We start from the raw sequence: 24600 nt of genomic DNA, 5'->3' as shown, positions 1-24600 counted from the left end.
AATATTTCATAAGCAATGTACAGTCACACTCAAGTTACAGAGGAAAAACAGAACACATTCCTGTTATTTAATCACTCACATGCACATGTAAGATACTCTCTGTTTCACATATTTAGTGACAATCTCATGCTGTTTTCATCATTCCTTGTTTCTGATGAGGGACAATTTATTCAACTAAAAATCTCTTGAATGCAGTATGAATTACAAAGTAATAGAAAATTATTGGTGTCTGAAATTGTATTTTATTTTCATTAATCATCCAACAAAGGCAAATTGGATGCCAACAGCTGTGTTAAATAAGTGGTCCCTGCCCTCAATTAACAGAAACTCAAGGCAGAATGTGATAAGGTTCTAAAAAGTAGTCACATGTGGGAGGAAAGAAAATGAGACTGCTCCATCTTTTTTGCTTTCCTTGACCCCTCCTCGTCTGCTCCTCCTCCCTTCTGGGAGATTCTATTAAGTGTGAAGGGCCTTTTCCCTTCCAATGGATTAGAACATGCAGAGACCAGTGTACAAGAAATCAGAAGATTGAACAATCTGAGGTCAGGATTTTCACATATCAGGTTTCCCTGAAAATCTAGAGCGATCCCATTGGTGACCAGTGTAACGGATCAAAAATGGGTCAAATAATCAAAATTTTATTTGGGCCAATAAAATGATAGAAAATAAAGAAACTCTTGCATGTTTTATATTAAACAAATAGAACTATTCTTCACTCCCCCCACACACAAAAAAAATATCTTTCTCCGATTTTTCTTCATCTTGTCTTTCCTACTATTGACAGACATGGGCACAGAGAAGTATAAGAAAATAACAGTGTACATGTGCTGGCAAGGAGAAAGTGCCTCTGGAAAAGTAAATGGTGAATGGTCTGAGCAGCAGGGAAACTGCAGTACACTGAGGGCTGTGCCTCACCTCAGCTCTCATTCATTATTGCCCTACAGGAACATAGGCCAAAGTGTCATCAATCTTCCACCAGTAATCCAGGTTCTTTGTGAATCTCTTGATTTAAACCCCAAAGTTTTAAACATACAATGGGCCAAATTACATTTGAAGACCAGATGTGGCCTGTGGGCTGCCTGCTTGCAACCCTTCGACTAAATTCTGCCTGGATTTGGAGCTTTTTTTCCAGCCACTATAGCCAATATTATTCTTTAGTACATCACCAAGCAAACCCTTCACTCTTACTGAGTCTTCTGAACATCCCATGTCTGCAAGTTCCACTCTATGCCATGTTTATCTGCAAAACATACTCCCTAGCTTTCCAATTCTACTCATCCATTAGGGCAAAACTTCATTTTCTTCATAAAGCTTTTTTCCAGTGGTCCCTGCCCTATCCTTTCCAGACAAATTTGATATCGTTCATAATTTCTAGATCACTTAGTGATGGCAGAGTTGAGACATAGTTCTTTTTTTCAAGTCAGAAATCAAAATGGGGCAAAATCACATTCAAGTAAATAATGTTCAAGAAAATCTGTGAATCCTTAACCATGTATTATTTTCATAGGGTGCTGAAGCTAAAATTGAGAGAGAACTTGTGGCATCACTATCAACATCATCATCATCATCATCATCAACAGAAGACTACAACTTTGAGGAAAAACATTTATCAAGAACAGAAATGAACTTTATTTAAGAGTAATGCATACAATTCAATTATATCAGTTTAATTATAGTTACATTATAGTGGTGTGTTTAATTCAAGTCCAATCCATGTATTAACAGTTTGTTTCACCATTCATCTTTAAAATCTTCAAACCAATACATTTTAGTAAATCATCCTTAAAAAAGATCTGTCCAAGCACAATCTTTGTTTTTATTGGTTTAAAAAAACATGTTTTAAAATGGAAAAATAATCATTGTGAAGTATAGAGAGATTTCAACCATTTCCTTGGAAATACATCTTGATAATAGCAAGCATTCATCATAATATAAAACAGAAAGAGGATTAATTTACTGTGGCATAGGAAGTCCTGCCAGTTCCTAAATGCCCTAAATAGTTTCTCTGAGTTATTTTACATTGTTTAGGCCTCAAGGAAAACCAAAGCCCCACCTCCAGGTTTAGTAACAAACAAACTCTGCTTCTCCGGCGCTAAGCTGCGATTGCTCCTCTGGTAGTAAGCCTCCTGCACGTTTGCTAGGAAGCTGGGCAACTTGTCAGCAGGTACTATTGATACTGTGCAGCCACCCCATCCTGCTCCAGTCAGTCGTGACCCAGGAGCGCCGAACTTCCTAAAACAAAGAGAGAAAAAATTACTACATATAAATGAAAATAGTGAATACTTTGATGCTTACAGAACACATGGCCAATCCAAGTTCTGAGGAGAGAATATATTGGGAGTTTGGGGGTACTGTCGAATGTTTTAGGACATTAATTAAGAAATGTTAGGACACTGAAAATTTTATACTGTTTCAGAAGGTAAAGTCCTTCACTTTGGATGTAAGAGATCTGGCAATAGCCCACTGTAGTCTTGATTTCATAAAGTAGACACCTGGCAAGATGTGTAGCAAGCCTAAAGGTAAAATGGGAAAAGTGAGTAGAAAGAAGACAGGCAATGGGCGTGGTTAACGTTATGAATCATAAGGCCACTAGCAAGGAAGGCAGAACAGAATCAAACGTGCACAGTCTTATTATTTTATAAGTGGGACTTGTTTGTTTATTTCAATTATACTCTTAGGGCTTAGCTATTTAACATAAGACAATAAGACTCCAGGGGCTGGAGCCATAACTCCACTTGCCTAGCACACGTAAAGCCCTAGATTCAATTCACAGCAATGAAAAACAAAAAAAGAATCAGATCCTTAGAACTGATAGACATGTTCTACATAAATTTATCAACACAGAACTCATTATTTAACTCTAGATTGATTGGTTGGTTGGTTTAATCTCTAATGGAAAATTATACAAACTTTCCACAAAGAAAATGGTGCCCATACATATCCATACCATCTTCCTGCCCTTCTAGAGCTGGTCTGACAACTGAACTAAGAATTTGCCATTAGATGAGATGTGTCTTATTAGAACAGAAATGACTAAACTACCACCCAGCTAAAGACATTTTTAGTCTTTAGCCATGAACCTAAAATTTGAAAAGTAAAAGACCTTACACAAAGTGCAAGGATTACTCATCTTCAAAAGATGCAATTGATCTTGACAATAAAAGTTAACATATACTTTCAATTTATTCTTTCTAATATAATTTACCCTAAATTAGTCACAGATTAAAAACTCTATAATTAACTTAGCACAATTCTGTCCCTTTTTTCCATCTAAATGAGCTATTTTAATTCCTTGAAAATATCAATAGATTACCCCACCTCTAGGACATCAGAATTACTGCACCAATAATTCATCCCCCGGCCCCCCATATGATTTTCTCAATTGATTTATTTTCATCATGTTTTATTCATTAACATACACTTGTTGGATGAAAATAGATGTTTAAGGAAGAAAAATAATACTTAAAAAGAAAGAAAGATTACTAATCTTTCCTGAAAACATTCAGCTTATGGTCCAGTAATTTAACTGAGACCAGTCTCTGTCATCCAAACTGAAGTTTCTTTGACCCTAAAATTCTGGATTTTGAGTTCCTAGGCTAACAAAGGGCCCATTTGCAGTATGTTGATTAAAAAAAAAATATATACAGCCACATCAAAACCTTTCAATGAGGTGTCCCCGAACATCTCTAAAGACCTTAAAATGCGAGTGTTTTGTTCAACCATGGCAAGGTCTTTAGAGGACAACATGCCTTCTTGATTTTCTGACCCCAACTATGCCATTTTTGCTGAACTCAATTCATCAAGACTTTAATGGTCTTCAATGGATTTCGAGGCATGTTTCCTTACACTTTCTCATTTGGACAGTTTTTTTTACAGTTGTGGTTTCAAAAATTGAACTTAAACTGAGAGTACTGTTTCTAATCTGGCTGCAAAAACCATAGGAATTGTGCCAGAGGCCCAGAGAGCAAAACTAGAAGAGTTATTTTATTTCTATGTATTATTATTATTATTGGTGGTATTGGGGGTTGAACTAAGGGCTACACACACATGAAGCAAGTGCTCTACCACTGAGCTACATCCCCAGTTAGAAGTTTTTCTGGGTAAACACATTCACTTCTGAGTCTCCAGTACTGTTCGGTCACCACCTTGCCTACCACAGAGGAAAACGGTCCAAATCATCAGAGCTCAAATTTCCCAAATAAAGAATAAGTGCTATTATGAATGGCCTTCCACCCCTTAGTCAATGGCACTCCTGATCACAAACCAGAGGCTTCCCAGGAGTCTGCAACCTGTTCAGCTGCACTTATCCTGAGGTGGAAAAGACCTGTCTACAGTGTTTCCCACTAGTGTTTAACATACCCATTAGTCTATATCATTTAAATTCCAAAGGAGGTCCAAAGTTACAAGACCAACAGAGGCTTTGAATTAAGAAAGAAAAGGTAGGTGAGATGAGGTTGTTTAATAAACTGTTCACATTTGAAATTTTTTTTTAGGAGAACAGCAAAACATTAAAAATTTGTCTCCTGAACTATTATACATCAGAGAGGCAATACAAGAATTATAAAGAACAATCCAAAAATCCCCTTAATACCACTTTGATGATTATGCTGACTGGATGGGAATGATGTAAAGGGTTTGTCAAAGCAATAAAAGCAGCCTCTGCCTTATAAAGCATGATTTACATAACAAATGCTAGGGCCGTGGGGATGTAGATTATAAAGAATTTCCCTTTAATCCTTTTATTGCCAAAAAATAATATTCATATAATTATTCATGCACCCAATGTAGCCTATCTAAAATTTCCAACTTTTAAATGAACTGGTTTAACATAAACCTAAGTTGCAAGTCACAGGCCAATGAAGAGTGCATGTAGGGAACCCCAGAAAAACCCAACTATGCTACAAACTAGAAAGGGGAAAAATAAGGTATCATGCTTTGTACTTCAATTCAATTTCATAATAAGTAAATATTTATGTATTACACAAATGGATATTAAATTATTTCAGAAAAAAGGTGAATTTGAGGAAACATCATATCCGTCACTCTAAACCCAGCCCAGTATAATTCCGGAACTGAACTATCTGTTGCTGAACTATTATATTTGTCTTAAAATATAAAAAATATATGATATATATAAATACAATCAGGTAATAATATATTCTTTATATGGAAAGACTTCTAGTTTCTGTTCTCCAAAAACTGGCAAGATCTCAGGAAAACAGACCTTCCAGTACAATTTCTATGATTTTTAGTCAGGTTAGAAACAGTACTTTAAAAAGCTTCTTCACAGCAAAGGAAAGAGTCAATAACACAAAGACAGAGTATACAGAATGGGAGAAAATCTTTACCACATTCACCTCACAGAGAGTATTAATCTCCAAGATACACAAAGCACTCAAAAAACTTAACACAAAAAGCAAACAACACAGTCAATAAATGGGCAAAGGAATTGAATAGACACTTCACAAAAGAAGAAATATAATCGATCAATAAATATATGAAAAAGTGTTCAACATCTCTAGCAATTAGAGAAATGCAAATCAAAACCACACCGAGATTCCATCTCACTCCAGTCAGAATAGCAATTATAAAGAATACAAGCAATAATAAATGATGGTAAGAATGCAGGGGAAAATGTACACTCATACACTGCTGGTGGGACTGCAAATTGGGGCAACCACTATGGAAAGCAGTATGGAGATTCCTCAGAAAAACTGAAATGGAACCACCGTTTGACCCAGTTATCTCACTCCTCAGTGTACACCCAAAGGACTTAAAAGCAGCATACTACAATGATGTACCCACATCAATGTCTATAGCAGCTCAATTCACAATAGCTAAACTATGGAACCAACCTATGTGCCCTTCAATAGAAGAATGGATAAAGAAAATGTGGTACATATACACAGTGGAATATTATTACTCAGTCTTAAGGTAAGAATGAAATCATGGCATTTGCTGGTAAATGGATGGAGCTGGTGAATATCATGCTAAGTGAAATAAGCCAATCCCCCAAAACCAAAGGCTGAATATTTTCTGATATGAGGATGCTAATTCATAATTGGGATGGGGGTGCTAGGGAAGAATAGAGGTACTTTGGATTAGATAGAGGGGAGTGAAAGGAGGAGAGGGGGTGGGGGATAGGAAGGACAGTGGAATGAATCAGATATTATTACACTATGTGCATATATGAATACATGATGGATAGAAAAATAAAAAGTTACACTCCATTTATGTATGATGGGTCAAAATGCATTCTACTGTCATGTATAACTAATTAGAACAACAACAAAAGAAACAGCACTTTCAGATTGTTTTAGATTCAAGAAACCATAGTCTTCAAATACTGCTCAAATAATAAATCATAAGAATATGTGCATACAAATTTATTTTAGAAATGTAAGCCACTAAAAGCTACTGAAGGTTTGCTTTGATTGGAGCAAAAGACATAAGCAGTGTAAGTAGAATACAGAGGCCTAAAGAAAAAAATCCCTAAGGATAGCTTAAGTGTCCCGGTCCCTGGTCCCTTTTTGTTGTTAGGGTAGGGAGATTAGGACTTAAGTTCACAGGTTAAAGAGCATGTAACTAGGATTTATACTTCACTCTTCCATGTTTGGATCTGGTCAGGAGAATGGGCACAAGAGGCTGAGCAGCTCAGTCATGGCATAAAGTTGAGAAAAGACTTCTGAGGGAGACAAAACAAATTAACTTTTGTACCCATTGTCCACTCATTAAAATCTGTCATTCATCTTTCTTAACGGTTTGGGCAGTAGTACAGTAATGAACTGTCTCTAGTTTCAACAAGTGTCAAAACAGAAATAAAACGAATTAACTATTTTTTCTTAAGTAAAATCAGGGAACTGATAACAAATGAGCTGTCTCCCCTTTAATTAACTTGGTTTCAAAATTGTTCTGTGGTCCTCAGTAATTCTACTTTAAAATTTAGCTGTTTTTTTTTTTTTTTTTAATTTACATTTTGTTCATTTGAAAGAGATATTTTATAATTGGGAAAACATCATCTTTTCCTTCATCATTTTGTTTCACATAATTAAACTTCTAACATTAATTTAATAAAAAAAAAAGGCAGCTTAACTGCGTAAGTGTAGTTTCCTTCTTCCTCCCTGGTCCTTTCTTTGGATTCTAAACTGATTTTCTCTTGAAGAGCAGTAAATGACTCCATCAATTTAAAAAAAAAAAAAGGCAAAAAACTCAAACATTGGTGATTTCTTCTACTTTTTTCCCCCTTTCTCCTCTCCAATTAGGTCATAAAATTGCTTGCCCCATACATTGTCCTATAGGCAAATTATCTAGAGAAACACCTTCTCAAATATGGTCTAACTCAGATCATGCAAGGTTTTCACGTGTATGTGGTACCTTGAGTAGTCTTACGTATTCAAGTCCTTCATTCAATCATTCAGTTAGTTATTTTGTCATGTGAATAGTTTCCAAAGAGTTTTCAGAACACAAAAGGAGTTTTATAAAGTGCTACAGGTGTGCCCAGGGAGAGTGACCTAAAGATTACCTTTGGCAGGGCTCCTCCTGGAACCCATTTCATATTCCCTCCTTTTCATCTCCAAAGACAATGAGGAGCTCAGGCTGTCAATCTCAATCACACCTCCTTCTGATGTTAACATTTTTTAAGGAAAAGTCTGGAGGTGGTGTGGTCTTTCAAGCAATGCTCTATCAGAGGTTGAGTTTATGGAACCAGTGGTCTACACCAGGCCTTGCCTGAGCCCTTTCCAGCACATCCAACATCTCCTTTTCCTGGCCCAGAAATACATAGGGTCTCAGAAGAACTAGGGCTTAAGGGTTTCTATTGCTTTTCTGAATCTTTCCCATTTTTACTACTTATTACTCTTCCCCCATCTATCTTCCCCAGTTTTTAACAATTCTTTATCTTATTACCATCTTTTATATTTTTCTAAACAGCTCCTTCTTGCCTTATCACCTCTCAAATATCCATACAAAAGAAAGTGCCACAGTTTTTGAGATGTGGATTAGACTTCAACTTCACAAGGTATACAAATATCCACACGAAAAGCATGTGTTGATTGTAGGAAGGAGTGGTAACAATGACTGTGTCTACTTAATTCTTCCTTTGAGTTTGTTCTGCTAGTAGGACCTTCCAGTACTACTACCAACTGGAATATCTGGCTAGAATATTTCCATGGAATTATATGCTCGTCACAGCAACAGCAAATAAAACATTAATTAAAAAGCTTAAAGGCCAGACGACTCTTCTGGTAAATATTTTCCCTGTGCCAGAAGATAATATTTCTGTATGGGAAACTCAAACCTATATGGTTATATAATAACTAGAAACTTATTTTGATACTTAGCCAGGGGCTTCCAAACAAAATCTGCCATGAAAAAAGAAATGGCACTCCTTCTATTCTAGACACTACATATTCAATCTGCTGTGTTAATTTTCTTCAGAAAATTAACACAGCAGATTGAATATGTAATTAACACAGCAGATTGAATATGTAGTCAGAACACTTGAGTTGCCATTAAAAAAGGAATTCCTCAAATAAAAGTTTTAAATAAATAAAAAGTACTCTTCCTATTTAAGATAGAGCCACAAAGTCTTTCACTAGAACCACATTTTTTATAACGTATAGACCTGTAGATTGCTAGAACAGAAAAAGACAATGGAGATCAAAAAGCAAGGCAACAGTCTGGAGTTACCGAGCGCAGGATGAAAAGAAACAAAGCTAGAATTCAACCTGTCCAATTCTGGCCCAATCTTATCTAGTCTACTGCCTGCCTTCTTGCTCAGCATGAATTTGCTCAATGTTCAAATGCTGGAAACTACAACAACCAAGACTTCCCATCATGCAGTTTCAAAGTCAGGAGAGAAAATAGATTTTGAAATATCCACATTTGAATGTAACCAAGTAGGAGAGAGCAAAATACTGAATTGAGAGTCAGGCTTTCCCACTAACTTATTTTGAAACTTGTTCAAATCACTTCACCCCTTAGTGCCTTCTCAAATCTCTAATATAGGATGGTAATATAAGATGAATTCTGACCCAGAATTGTGAAAAATGGATGTCAAAGATGTGGCTTTTAGTGAAACAAGGAAAGTTTCTCAGGCCAAAAATATAGAAGTCATCTTGACTTCTCGCTTTTTCCCATACAGCAATTATCTAGACTCTTCCTTGAAAGCACACTTGGCACTGAATCACTAGCACTTCCACTGTCCCTTTCTCTTCTCAAAGCCAGAGTCCTTCCCTGGCCTAGACCCACAAGGCTAGTATGGGGTATGGGGTATCTACTTCATCACCTTCTACTCTCTCCTTTCTTCGATGACCTTCCACCATACTGGTCCTCTTGCTGTGCCTCACACATGATGGCCATATGTCCACCTCAGGGCCTCTTCACTTGCTGTTCTAATTTCTTCACTTCTTCAGGTCTCTGCTCAATATCACTTCCTCACAGAGGAGCTCTTGAACCATTCCATATAGAGAATCCAGTCAACCCAGTAGTTTTTATCCTTCTAATTTTGTTAACAGCATGTATCACTAACAGTCAAACTACTGTTAACTGTCATTTCTCTCTCTTCTCATAAGAATGTATATTCCATAAGAGCAAGTGCTGGTTGACCATCCCAGGAAAAGAAAGCATGTTAGAGAATTTTAGGAGAACAGCAAATGTTCCTCTATGGCTTTTCAGGTAGGAATCAAATCATCCCATTTCTTTCCAAGCAAAGATGCTTCTTCCTCATTTCTGCACATATCACTTCACTTCCTCTTATTTCCTGAACAATGTATGTCCCTTCCATTTACTGGGCCCTTGATATTTTCAGAAAAGAGCACTTATAATGAAACAAGCTCTGGAAGGCTCTAGGGCAATTAGCAAGCAAACACTGACGTCAGCAGAGTGGTTCTCATCAATGCTGGGTGCAAGTCTCTCAACAAGTTGGGTTACACATGCCATTTGTGACCACTGGAGCTACTTAGTTTAAACTTTTCAGGCTGGGAGTGTGGCATGAGAGAAGCAAGCCACAGGCGCCAAGTGGTTAATTATGTTTCCATTACTAATTGCATGCAGCTCTATATTATCTTCTCACAGTGAAATAACATCAAGCCATTTGGGAGTTTTCCCAATTTCCCTTTCAGTTCTCCCAAGGTCAGTAAGAGCCCTCTGGGGTGAGTGGACCACTCTATTATTGATAATTATAAGGAAGTTGTTTTCAGGTTTGGTAAAAGAACTTCCCTTTTCATACTTCTGTCTCAACATTCCATTGATAAGTTGCACTTCCTTCAGTCCTTATTTCCCCAAATTGCCTAAACTAAATCTAGAGGCAGGAAATGCTGGATTTCTGAGTGATTCTTTCAGCAATCTCCCCACATGCTCCTATCAAGCTTGAGGCCTTCTTTAGGCTATCTCCCTTCTTTTGAATAAAACGAGTAAACTTAATTAGGACACCTAACAGGAGTTTCTGGCACAGTAACAGCATAATAATTAAACGATCATGAGAAAGTAATGACAGAGCCCATGTCTGAAAAAAGTTACTTTCCCAAAATGTGGGGTCATCCAAAGATGGAAAAGTCTTTCTTATGATGCCACAAAGAACTGATTCCAAGTTAAGAACCTCATAAAGGAGATCCAACATGGCGGCGGGCGGAGAGGCAGCGTTTTCAATACCCCCCCAGTGATGGGGTCATAAAGACGCATAGATAACGCTTAGATTCTACCAACGGAGAATCTCCTAGCAAAATTCCACTGAAGAAAGACCGGCCGGGAGCTACTAGGATTTTTTGAAGCGACAGATTGCCCCAGACGAGCAAATCCCTGCCAGGAGACGCAGAGGTCCAGATCCGCCAGCCACAGTCCGCGGGCTGCGGCGCGGCTGCCGGCCCGTCCGCCAGCAGCAAATGTGACTGGGTCCCGCTAGCCTCCGAGACGCAGCTTGGCAGGAAGAAGTCTTTAGCCAAGCCTTCATGAAATAGCGAGCTGGGAGCTGAAGCCAACCTGGGACGGACCAGTCCCACCCCTCCCTTCGGACACTCCAGCAAGGAGCCTGGGGCCCGCCATAGCAGAGAGGTGACGTCATCGGAGTTCGGCCGATGGAATTCCTTCCCAGCAGAATCCACTTTAGCAGGAGTGTGACTCCCTCCCCATCCAGATACAAGCAGCCAGGAAACTTCATGGACCTCTCAGGGGTCGTGTCTGTAGGGAAGCAGAGGGGATCCCCGACCCCCAACCCCCCATATCACCAGCGGTGACTCCCAAGGTCTTAGCCGCCAGTTTACCACAGCACTGGGGCTTAAATGGGACACGCGGTGGGGCTGCAAGTGTAACTAGATCTCTGGGGAACCGCTTCTGGTGAACAGGACCTGGCTGGCTGGCTGACAGGAGGAAGGGCGGGAAGGGCCGGAGAAGTGAAACGGCTCTGGACTGACAAGTCTGAGAGACTCCCAGGAGACGCCTTACAGGGATTGCTATGGGCAGGTAGAGAGCAGAAGCTCCGCTCGGAGGGCACAGCTCCGCCTACTGGAAGAGAAGAAAATGGATCTCTAAGACTTCAATTTTTTTTCTTCTTCTCCTCTCTCTCTGTTCCTTTCTCCCCTTTTCCTTCTCTCTTTCTTTCCCGTTTCAAGTTTTATTGTTCTTTTCATTCTCCTCTAATCTATCTATCTCTCTCTCTCCTTCTTTCTTTTTAAGAGCACCTTCATTCCCCTACCCCCCAACTTTCATCCCAAGCATTATGTCTTCCATTACGTGTAATTGTCTAAATGCAAATAGATGAATGTCTCGAGACTGTCTATAGGGCTCCTAAATACCTAGCTACTACCAACACCCTGAGCCAAAATTGCCTGTTAGTATCCACCTTCAGTAGAGCAATCTTATAAAGTAGCCAAGACATACTAACCCTTGTACCATCATAGCACCTAACCTAAACATATAGTCCTAAGAACAAACAACAAATCACTATATGCATACAGAACCTGGAAGCCTTTTATGAATTGAATGAATCAGCTTTAAAGTACAATAAAGCCCAACATTTCTAGACATAATCTCCCACCACAAAGGAGAGACAACAGAGATATACAAAGCCAAAACAAATGTATAGAAGAAAGCAATACAAAGCAGTCAAACAGAGCTGGAAAGTAACGTGAACAACATGAAAAAACAAGGGAACAAAAGGACTACAAACAATGCAGGACAACTTAAATCTACAGGAGGACCTAGAAGCATCAGAAACATGGACAGGGAAAGAAATCAAGGCATACCTAACTCAGATGGAACGGAATATTAGAGAAGACATGAGACAGCAAGTCCAAGCATTGAAAGTATATTTTGAAAACGAACTAAACAAACAAATTCAAACTGCAAAGAACAAGATTTACCAGGAGATAGAGATTTAAAAAAAAAACCAAACAGTAATCCTAGAAATGCAAAAAACCATAAACCAGATTAAAAACTCTAACGAGAATATTACAAATAGACTAGATCAAGTAGAAATCAGAACATCAGATAATGAAGACAAAGTTTATCAACTTGAAAAGAATATAGTCAACACAGAAAAGATGCTTAAATCTCACGAGCAATCTATCCAAGAGATATGGGATCTCATAAAAAAACCAAATTTGAGAGTCATTGGGATAGAAGAAGGCACAGAGGATCAAACCAAAGGAATGGACAACTTATTAAATGAAATAATTCTAGAAAACTTCCCAGAGATGAAAGATGGAATGGATTGCCAAATCCTGGAAGCCTACAGGACCCAAAACATCCAAAAACGTAATAGACCAACTCCAAGACATATAATTATGAAGACAGCTAACATACAGAACAAGGAGAGAATATTAAAAGCTACGAGAGAAAGGAGGCAGATTACATTCAGGGGTAAACCAATTAGGTTAACGACTGATTTTTCATCACAGACTTTGAAAGCGAGAAGATCCTGGAACAACGTATTTCAAATGCTGAAAAACAATGGATTCCAACCAAGAATACTGTATCCAGCAAAATTAAGCTTCAGATTTGACAATGAAATTAAAATCTTTCATGATAAACAAAAGCTAAAATAATTCGCAGCCAGAAAACCAGCACTGCAAAGCATTTTGAGCAAGATACTACAAGAAGAGAAATTGAAAAATAGTGCCCAAAATTAACAGTGGGAGGTATCTCAGTAAAGGGGGAGAAAAATAACCAAAAAGGAAAAACTAGCCAAACTAAAATAAATAAATAAATAAACATGACTGGAAGTACACACCATATTTCAATTGTAACCTTAAATGTTAATGGCTTAAATTCACTAATCAAGAGACATAGGCTAGTAATCTGGATTAAAAAAACAAATCCAACAATATGCTACCTTCAGGAGACTCATATGATAGGAAAAGACATACACAGGCTGAAGGTGAAAGGTTGGGAAAAATCATACCACTCACATGGCCCTCGGAAACAAGCAGGAGTGGCCATACTCATATCGAATAAAATCAACTTCAAACCTAAGTTAATCAAAAAGGATAAAGAAGGACACTATATACTGTTAAAAGGAACCATCCACCATCAAGACATAACAATTATCAATTTGTATGCACCAAACAATGGTGCTGCAACATTCATAAAACAAACTCTCCCCAAGTTCAAGAGTCAAATAGACCACAACACAATAATTATGGGGGACTTCAACACACCGCTCTCGCCATTGGACAGATCCTCTAGACAAAAGCTGAACAAAGAAACTATAAAACTCAATAACGCAATCAATAACCTAGACTTAACCGACATATATAGAATATATCAACCATCATCAAGTGGATACACGTTCTTCTCAGCAGCACATGGATCCTACTCAAAGATAGACCATATATTATGCCATAGGTCGACTCTCAGTAAATATAAAGGTGTGGAGATAATACCATGCATCTTATCTGATCATAATGGAATGAAACTGGTAATCAATGATAAAAGAAGGAAGGAAAAATCCTACATCACATGGAAAATGAACAATATGTTACTGAATGATCAATGGGTTACAGAAGACATAAAGGAGGAGATAAAAAAAATTCTTAGAGACAAATGACAATACACACACAACATACCGGAATCTATGAGACACAATGAAAGCAGTTTTAAGAGGGAAATTCATTTCTTGGAGTTCTTTCCTCAAAAAAAGAAAAAACCAACAAATAAATGAACTCACACTACACCTCAAAAACCTAGAAAAGGAAGAGCAAAACAACAGCAAATGTAGTAGAAGACAAGAAATAATTAAAATTAGAGCAGAAATCAACGAAATTGAAACAAGAAAAAAATAAAAGTTGGTTCTTTGAAAAAATAAATAAGGTCAACAGGCCCTTAGCCATGCTAACGAAGAGAAGAAGAGAGAGAACTCAAATTACTAACATACAGGATGAAAAAGGCAATATCACAACAGACACTACAGAGATACAGAAGATAATTAGAAAGTATTTTGAAACTCTATATTCCAATAAAATAGAAGATAATGAAGATATCGATAAATTTCTTAAGTCATACGATCTACCCAGATTGAGTCAGGAAGACACACACAATTTAAACAGACCAATAACAAAAGAAGAAATAGAAGAAGCCATCAAAGGACTACCAACCAAAAAAAGCCCTGGACCGGATGGATATACAGCAGAGTTTTACAAAACCTTCAAAGAAGAATTAATACCAATACTTTTCAAGTTATTTCAAGAAATAGAAAAAGAAGGAGCTCTTCCAAATTCATTCTATGAGGCCAACATCACCCTGATCCCAAAACCAGACAAAGACACTTCAAAGAAAGAAAACTACAGACCAATATCTCTAATGAACTTGGATGCAAAAATTCTCAATAAAAACCTGGTGAATCGAATACAAAAGCATATCAAAAAAATTGTGCACCATGATCAAGTAGGATTCATCCCTGGGATGCAAGGCTGCTTCAATACACGGAAATCAATAAATGTAATCCACCACATCAATAGACTTAAAGACAAGAACCATATGATCATCTCGATAGATGCAGAAAAAGCATTCGACAAAGTTCAGCATCCCTTTATGTTCAAAACACTAGAAAAACTAGGGATAACAGGAACTTAGCTCAACATGGTAAAAGCTATATATGCTAAACCTCAGGCTAGCATCATCCTAAATGGAGAAAAACTGAAGGCATTCCCTCTAAAATCTGGAACAAGACAGGGATGCCCTCTATCACCACTTCTATTCAATTTAGTTCTTGAAATACTAGCCAGAGCAATTAGACAGAAAAGAAATTAAAGGCATAAAAATAGGAAAAGAAGAACTTAAATTATCGCTATTTGCGGATGACATGTTAATATATTTAACAGACCCAAAAGGGTCTACAAAGAAACTGCTAGAGTTAATAAATGAATTCAGCAAAGTGGCAGGATATAAAATCAACACACATAAATCAAAGGCATTCCTGTATATCAGCAACAAAACTTCTGAAATGGAAATGAGGAAAACCACTCCATTCACAATATCCTCAAAGAAAATAAGATACTTGGGAATCAACCTAACAAAAGAGGTGAAAGATTTATACAATGAAAACTACAGAACCCTAAAGAGAGAAATAGAAGAAGATCTTAGAAATGGAAAAATGTACCCTGTTCATGGATAGGCACAACTAACATCATCAAAATGGCGATATCACCCAAAGTTCTCTACAGGTTTAATGCGATGCCAATCAAAATCCCAATGGCATTTCTTGTAGAAATAGATAAAGCAATCATGAAATTCATATGGAAAAACAAAAGACCCAGAATAGCAAAAGCAATTCTAAGCAGGAAGTGTGAATCTGGAGGTATAGCGATACCAGAGTTCAAACTGTACTACAAAGCAATAGTAACAAAAACAGCGTGGTACTGGTACCAAAACAGGCGGGTGGACCAATGGTACAGAATAGAGGACACAGAAACCAATCCACAAAAGTACAACTATCTTATATTTGATAAAGGGGCTAAAAGCATGCAATGGAGGAAGGGTAGCATCTTCAACAAATGGTGCTGGGAAAATTGGAAATCCATATGCAACAAAATGAAACTGAATCCCATTCTCTCGCCATGCACAAAAGTTAACTCAAAACGGATCAAGGACCTAGATATCAAATCAGAGACACTGCGTCTGATAGAAGAAAAAGTTGGCTACGATCTACATACTGTGGGGTCGGGCTCCAAATTCCTTAATAGGACGCCCATAGCCCAAGAGTTAATAACAAGAATAAACAAATGGGACTTACTTAAACTAAAAAGTTTTTTCTCAGCAAGAGAAACAATAAGAGAGGTAAATAGAGAGCCTACATCCTGGGAACAAATTTTTACCCCTCACACTTCAGATAGAGCCCTAATATCCAGAATATACAAAGAACTCAAAAAATTAAACAATAAGATAACAACCCAATCAACAAATGGGCCAAGGACCTGAACAGACACTTCACAGAGGAGGACATACAATCAATCAACAAGTACATGAAAAAATGCTCACCATCTCTAGCAGTCAGAGAAATGCAAATCAAAACCACCCTAAGATACCATCTCACTCCAGTAAGATTGGCAGCCATTATGAAGTCAAACAACAATAAGTGTTGGCGAGGATGTGGGGAAAAGGGTACACTTGTACACTGCTGGTGGGACTGCAAATTGGTGAGGCCAATTTGGAAAGCAGTATGGAGATTCCTGGGAAATCTGGGAATGGATCCACTATTTGACCCAGCTATGGCCCTTCTCGGACTATTCCCTGAGGATCTTAAAAGAGCGTACTATAGGGATACTGCCACATCAATGATCATAGCGGCACAAATCACAATACCTAGACTGTGGAACCAACCTAGATGCCCTTCAATAGATGAATGGATAAAAAAATGTGGCATCTATACACAATGGAGTACTACGCAGCACTAAAAAATGACAAAATCATAGAATTTGCAGGGAAATGGATGGCATTAGAACAGATTATGCTAAGCGAAGCTAGCCAATCCTTAAAAAACAAATGCCAAATGTCTTCTTTGATATAAAGAGAGCAACTAAGAACAGAACAGGGAGGAAGAGCATGAGGAAAAGATTAACATTAAACAGAGACGAGAGGGGGGAGAGAAAGGGAGAGAGAAGGGAAAGCATATGGAAATGGTAGGAGACCCTCAATGTTACACAAAATTACATATAAGAGGTTGTGAGGGGAAACGGGGGGGGAAACAAGGGAGAGAATTAAACAACAGCAGATGAGGTAGAGAGGGAAGATGAGAGGGGAGGGGGGATAGTAGGGGATAGGAAAGTCAGCAGAATACAACAGTCACTAATATGGCATTATGTAAAAATTGTGAATGTGTAACTGATGTGATTCTGCAATTTGTATTTGGGGTAAAAATGGGAGTTCATAACTCACTTGAATCAAATGTATGAAAGATGATATGCCATGAGCTTTGTAATGTTTTGAACAACCAATAAAAAATAATAATAATTATCACAAAAAAAAGTAGAAAAAAAAAGAACCTCATAAAACCATGGGGTCAGGTCTCAAAGCTTTCATCCTATAGATATATAAATAAAGGAATAAAGTTGGGGTCTATATTATGGGAGGACCCTTATAGAGGAAGGAAAGAAGAGCCTTCTTTCATGTAAAAGATTATGAAAATGTTGCATTTTTTTTTTCAGTGATTTGAACACTATTCTTTGGTAGAATCTTTTGGTCCCCATCATGCTTCTGTCTCAGCCTCACCGACAGATGTCCACCAGCTGGTCTAGCTCAGGGCAACTGCATTCATACATGTCCCGGCAGCTCTTGTGGCTCTGGTTCATTAACTCTCCCAGCAGCTGGACTATGTTGTCAGGTGCTTCTTCACATATCTTCTTAAATTGGAGCACTCTTGCAGCCTCACTGTACACGTGCTTTGCCCGCTGGTAGAGTTTGAAGATGAGCACTGAGGAAGCAAAGGCATGGGGAAGATTAGAAAGACTGACTGTACTGCTCTGTACAAAGATAGTGTTGAGGTTTCCATTTCTGCCTTCATTATCAAAACTTACACTTGGGTTTCTATTTTACAGAAGAATTTCTGATAGTCAAAATATGCCTATTTGCAAGTCAGTTTTACTTCTTTCTTAATACTGAATAAATCTTGTAAGAATACTTTCTTCATTCAATACAGAAAAGTGTATACAGGCGTGTGCCAAAGGGAGGAGAGCAATGTGATTCCTGTTTAACAGATAAGAAAAGGAGGCTCCATTAGAGTGAACTCACATGCCTAACATCACACATCCAGAAAGTGGCAGAAGCAGGACAGATCAGGGATATATGGCCCTAAAATATGTTCTTTTCACTGTACCCTCACCTCCCAGAAAGGAAAATTGAAAATACCTATGCAACTATGTTTATAAAAATGTATCCTAGAGTAACAGATCAACACAATTATTTATATATGTGTAAATATTATAAATACATATATCTGTACTATATATACTTCAGCCTTATTTATCATAGCAAAAAAAATAAGAAACAATCCAAATATTTAATAACAGGGGACTTTTAAAAAATATATACTATATTTATTAAAATATATACATTACTGTGAAGAGAGAGCCTGCAGAATGGAAGAAAATCTTTGTCAACTATTCTTCCAACAGAGGAATAATATCCAGAATACATATGAAAAACTCAAAAAACTTAATACCAAAAGCACAAATCACCCAGTCAAATGGTCAAAAGAACTAAACAGACACTTCTCAAAAGAAGTACAAATGACCAATATATGTATGACAAAAAATTTTCAACATCAATAGCCATCAGGAAAATACAAATCAAAACCTCACTGAGATTTCATCTGACTCCAGTTAAAATCAAGACTACAAATAACAAATGGTGGCAAGAATCCAGGGAGAATACACCAACGTATGATAGAGCTATAGCATCCTGTGGTATTTATCTAGAAGAATTAAAATCTTCATACTATAGTGATACATGCATACCCATATTTAAGGCAGCACAATTCACAATAGGCAAGTTATGGAACTAGACTTGGATTCCATCAACATATGAACGGTTACAGAAAATGTGGTAGACCTACATGATGGGGTTTTACTCAGACATAAACAAGAATGAAATTATGTCATTTGCAGGAAAATGAGTGGAATTGGGGAACATCAAGTTAAGCAAATTAAATCAGGTTCAGAAATACAAGAGTTGCATGTTTTCTCCTATGTATGAAAGCTAGAGAGAGAAAAAACGAGGGAATTGAAAATAGAAGGGAAGCCAGTGGGGTAGAGAAATGAGATCAGGGGGAGGAAGAAGGGGAGAAAAAGAGGAGGTACTGGGGAATGAAATTCTTCATTGGGGAATGAAAAAAGGAGGGCAGACAGTAAGCTCAGAATATTTATTCCCAAGCTCCTTCCTTTTGGAGCCACCTGAAATTGGCTCAGTCCCTCTGCTGAAGAACACTGAACTTCCTTCCAGGTAGGCTTTTCTCCATGACTTTCCTCCTGGGTCTGTCTCCAGATCCCTACTCCCCTAAATTATGATTACTTTCTCAGAAGTACTTTTACATTTTTATTTATGAAGCAATAAATTCTATTAAAGTTTCAGGTTACATTCTTTGTCCTCCACAGCACTATTCTCCTTACCCTGAGAAGTGGATAAAAAGGCAGTCCAGGCTAAAAGAAGGAAAGTGTCATGATTAGGAACAGCATGTCTGTGTCTCCACAGAACTCATATGTTGAAACCCTAACCCCTAACTGGATAGTATCAGGAGTTGAGGCCTTTGAGGGATAACTGCATTTAGATGAGGTCACGAGAGTGGAGTCCCATGATGTGATTTAATGTTCTTATAAGAAGAGAAAGAGGTTAGAGTTCACTTTATCCACCTCATGAGGATACAACTAGAAGACAGTCATCTGTAAATCAGGAAGAGGGACTTTACCAGACACTGAATCTGCTGGCTCCTGGATCTTGAAATTCCTGGCCTCCAGAACTATAAGAAATACATTTCTGTTGTTTAAGCCACCCAGTATGTGGTATTTTTGCTATAGCAGCCCAAACTGACTAACACCACTCATGGGATTTGTGCAAAAGCTTAGTGATTATAAGGATGGGGCTAAATTTCTTACAAATTAATAATGAAGAATCAAGTTTTCTTTCAAAGATTCGCAAATGAGTAACATGAGATATAACTTAACTACTTGCATCAATGAAATGAGGCAAATTTGTGTGAATTTTCCTACTCTTTTTCTGAGGACCTACAGTTAATCTTTAAATCGAATCAGTTCTTCTTTACCAATATATGTCTTTTAACCTACTCTCTTATTCTCATATCTCCTCTGAATTTGCACTTTGTTCTCCTTCTAGTAACTGTTCCACAGTTATCTGCTAATTGACATCCCTGTCTTGGTCATTCCTTCCTGCAACCCATCTTTAAGTCGACACTGCCAGATTGAGCTCCCAAACACAGCCTGATCATATTACTACCCCAAATCCTGTTTCCCTAGTATTTAGCATGGTCCAAAATCCTGCCCCCACTATGCTCAGTCTCAATAGGATATCTTCCCTTCAACCAGAATGGCCTGTGTTACCCTAAAACAACTCATTTCTGGATATACTCATTAGTCCCATAGGGAAATAGCTTCTTGCCCTTTCTCTGTGTCAAAATTTTACCTCTTTCTGCAGGTTCAGATTACATTTTATATCATCCATGAAGCCATGAGGGCTCAGCTGGAAACAATTTCTTGACCCTGAACTTGTACCATGCTTGCAGTCCATGGCACTCATGTGGTGCTTATCAAATATTTTCCACAGTAATTATTTCTCATATCTCAGCAAAGAATTCACAAACTGCTATACCTGCCCCCCCCACAGCACAGCCTCTTGCCCCAGAGTGTCTCCACAGTGCCTTACATGACAGCTCAATAAGTGTTTACAGTTCATGATCATACGGTGAGGATTTTATTTTTAAATCCCAGATTGAAATCAAAATACTTCCATCTGGCCATTGTTGCTTTAAAAATGAAAGCAAAATTCCACTATTCACAGCTTAAGGAGCTGCTGAGGCTGAGGAAAGGGAACAGCAGGATTCCCCCTACTATTAAATCTGCAATTGCTGACACCCGTGTAGATGAAAAATAAGAAGCAGGGGAGGGAAAGAGAAATCACATGTAGGTATGGGAAAAAATCCACCCACACACAACAACAACATGTTTTGTTCCATCAGTAGCCAGGTCATGTGAATCAGCCCACTCTGCAATGTGAATTTCTTGTTTCCATCAGTCAGTTCCATTGAAATGGGAATATGATTTATTTTAAAGTCTGGGTGTCAAAACATCCCAAGGGAAAAAAGCCTTACCCATACTGGCATATACTGTCTACAAAAATGCACCCTATGAAGAAACAGCACAGGAGGATGTGGCAACAACTCCTCAAAATCTCTGAACAGGAAAGGACAAAGAAGTGCAATTGATTGAAGTTATGTGCCTGAGACAGTGCCAATCATTTCGTACGTGTTAATATAATCCAGGTTGTAGAATATTTTGAAAGGAAAGAAAATGACTTTGGTAACTGTAGTTTAAAATTCTTCTTTTCTAAATCTTGAAGTTGAAACAAAATGTTTAAAATACCAGTTTTAAGATCCCATATGTTTCAGTTTTACTTTTGAACTGCTTCACCTTCTGCAATCAGGGACCAAGTTAAAAATCAGAGCATGGGGAGGGAGGAGGGAAGAGTATTGTTTCATTTTTACTGTGGGGTTCCACGGATAAAGCAATCACCTAGTTTCCTAGTCCATTGCCATTTATGTCTGCCGCACAAAGGGCACAAAAAAGCAACACCTTCTATGACGATAAAACAGTGCTGTTTAGCTGACAAATCACTGCACCATACTTTAATGAGACAAGTTTTTTTAACTGAATAATAAAAAATTTCAAACAGATTGAACAATGGCGAAAATATTGTAGCAGACCCCATAGTCCGTCACCTATACTGAAAAATTATTATTTCCATATTGGCTTCAATTGGTATTTTGCTAAAGTATTTTCAAATAATTGTAGATGACTTACATATTTCCTCCTTATATGTTTGTGTGTGCACTTGTATGAAATACTTTCTTATATAAACACTACATCATCATTATACCGATTACCACTGATTCCTTATTATCACCAAGTCTATATTTAAAATTTTCTGAGTTATCTCGGAGTTTAAATTTCAGTTGGTTTTGCCACACATATATTCAGTTATTTTGTCTAATAAGTCTCTTTAAATCAGAAATTTACAGTGTTTTCTTAAAACTTGTTCTAATTAGTTATGCATGACAGTACAATGCATTTTTGATACAAATAGAGCACAACTTCTCTGTACATGGTGCAGAGTCACACCAGTAGTGTGTACATAGGGTAATAATGTCTGTCTCACTCTACCATCCTGCCCATCCCCACAGTCTTTTCCTCCCCTTCCCTCACTCCCCTATTCAAAGTTCCTTCATTGTTCCCTCCCCCCCTTCACTATGGATCAGCAATCACTTATCAGAGAAAACATTCAACCTTTGGTTTGGGGGATTGGCTTAGTTCACTTATCATGATAGCCTCTAGTTCCATGCAGTTACTAGAAAATGCCATAATTTCATTCCTCTTTTTGGGGAGAGTAGTGGTTTAGCAGTGATTGAACTCACGGGCATTCAGCCACTAAGCCACATCCCTAGGCCTACTTTGTATTTATTTAGAGACATGGTCTCAATAAGTTTCTTAGCACCTCACCATTGCTGAGGCTGGCTTTGAACTCGAAATCCTCCTGTCTCGGCTTCCAGAGCCACTAGGATAACAGATGTGCACCTGCACTAACTCAATGACATTCATCTTTAAGGTTGTGTAATAGTCCACTGTGTATGTGTATCATATTTTCTTTATCCATTCATCTGTTGAAGGGCACCTAAGTTGGTTCCATAGTTTAGCAATTGTGAATTGAGCTGCTATAAACATTGATGTGGGTGCATCGCTGTAGTATGCTGATTTTAAGTCCTTTTGTCATAAACAAAGGAGTGAGATAGCTGGGTCAAATGGTGGTTCCATTCCAAGTTTTCTGAGGAATCTTCATATGCTTTCCATAGTGGGTGCACCAATTTACAGTCCCAACAGCAATGTATGAGTGTATGTTTTTCCCCCCACACCCTCGCCAACACTTATTATCGATTGTATTCTTGATAACTGCCATTCTGACTAGAGTGAGATGAAAACGTAAGAGTTGTTTTGATTTGCATTTTCTAGTTGCTAGAGACGATGAACATTTTTTCAAATGTTTGTTGATCAATTGTATTTCTTCTGTGTTATAATGATTTTTGATTTCTGGATTCTTAATATCATATCCGAGCACATTTCAGGGCCATATCCTATAATAAAACTCAATATTGTCCATTACATATTCCTTTAGGATTATATGTTTTCCTTTAGGATTAAAGGTTCTAAAGTAGAAACTGTCCAGAAAGATGTTTTCTGTTAAACCTTCGGACTGGTGCTTTACTTTGTGACAAGAAACATTCAGACCACACTGAGCAGATTACTCCAGAAACTAGCAATCCTGATGGTTTCTTGTGTCTGTTCTGTCCCTGCAGAGGAAGCGTTGGGCAGAAAGCCTTCTGCATAGGAATATTAAATGAGGGCTCTTGTTGGGCACTCTGAAAGTGCGTGAGAGATTGCCACTGCTTGCACTCCCCAACGGTAGTAACTGAGACAACAAGGGGAAAGGGCAGAAAGGGCATCTGGTTTCAATTGTGATATAAAGGTCTTGCCAGAGGCTAAAATAGATTTAGAGACCACCCTTTGGGAGGGACACAGTTCTGTGTTGGCTGGATATCACAAATGCTCTCCGGATCCAGGATTCTGGTTTATTATATGCTGGCAACTCATCTGGTCTCTTTTGTACAGATACCAAAAAATCCAAGAAAATCTGAAACTTTGTCCATAACAGCTTTCTTCCCTGTCCAGTTAACTTTATAACCAGATGTTCCATCTGCCTATAAGCTCTTGTAATCTTTGAGAGCAATTATTATATTAAAGGATGAAGGAAACAGTTTCTTTCTGTGTTCATTGCATGTGTGAATACTTCCAAGGCAAATTCAATTTAAAAATATAACACTAGATGTTATTTTCTTTCAATACTACTAGTGGCCTATCTTACCCAAGGGAAATCCAAGGCTTCAACACAGGATGTACCACATGGATTTTGGAACACTGTTTTTCGCCAGTATGGATCTTAGATAATTACTACATCTAATCCTAAAATTATGTACCAATTCTGAAATCTAAATGTTCATGACCACATACATTTAAACTGCAAAATTTTCATTTTGTTGCTGAATAATTTTCACTTGTATAGTAAATTCTATTGCTATAGTTTCCTTTCCTTCTGACTTCATCCCTCATCACCTACCCTTTTCCCAGACATTCCAGCCCTGCCACTGTGCCTCCAGAATACAACACGGGCTTCTGCCTTAGGCCCAGTGCAGTAGGTGCTATGTTAATCTGAAATACTCTTCCACACTATCTTTGCATGGCTGGCCCCTAATTGTCTTGCAGGACTCAGATGCCACAGTTTTAGGAAAACTTCCCTCAGTTCCAATCTAGAGCAGCACCTCCCTCGCCCCCACCC

The 24600-nt window shown here is 38.0% G+C and overlaps 1 protein-coding gene across 5 annotated transcripts in view; it reads right to left on the bottom strand.

The window, feature by feature from the left end:
- Nucleotides 1-1605: 1605 nt before the first annotated feature.
- The window catches only part of Galk2 (galactokinase 2), a 133709-nt gene continuing 110714 nt past the window's right edge, over nt 1606-24600 (bottom strand). For all 5 annotated transcript variants that reach the window (XM_071608237.1, XM_027924909.2, XM_027924915.2 and 2 more), the window contains 2 exons: nt 17701-17902; nt 1606-2232 (listed from right to left, as the gene is read on the bottom strand). In XM_071608237.1, the coding sequence (XP_071464338.1) occupies nt 2025-2232; nt 17701-17902 (410 nt within the window). In that variant the 3' untranslated portion in view covers nt 1606-2024. The remainder of the gene's footprint in view (nt 2233-17700; nt 17903-24600) is intronic.

This window comes from Marmota flaviventris, chromosome 2 (assembly GCF_047511675.1).
Source record: "Marmota flaviventris isolate mMarFla1 chromosome 2, mMarFla1.hap1, whole genome shotgun sequence".
In the NCBI taxonomy this organism is placed as follows: domain Eukaryota; kingdom Metazoa; phylum Chordata; class Mammalia; order Rodentia; family Sciuridae; genus Marmota; species Marmota flaviventris.
The sequence above is the reverse complement of the archived record's forward strand: the minus strand, read 5'-3'. Positions and strand labels throughout refer to the sequence as shown.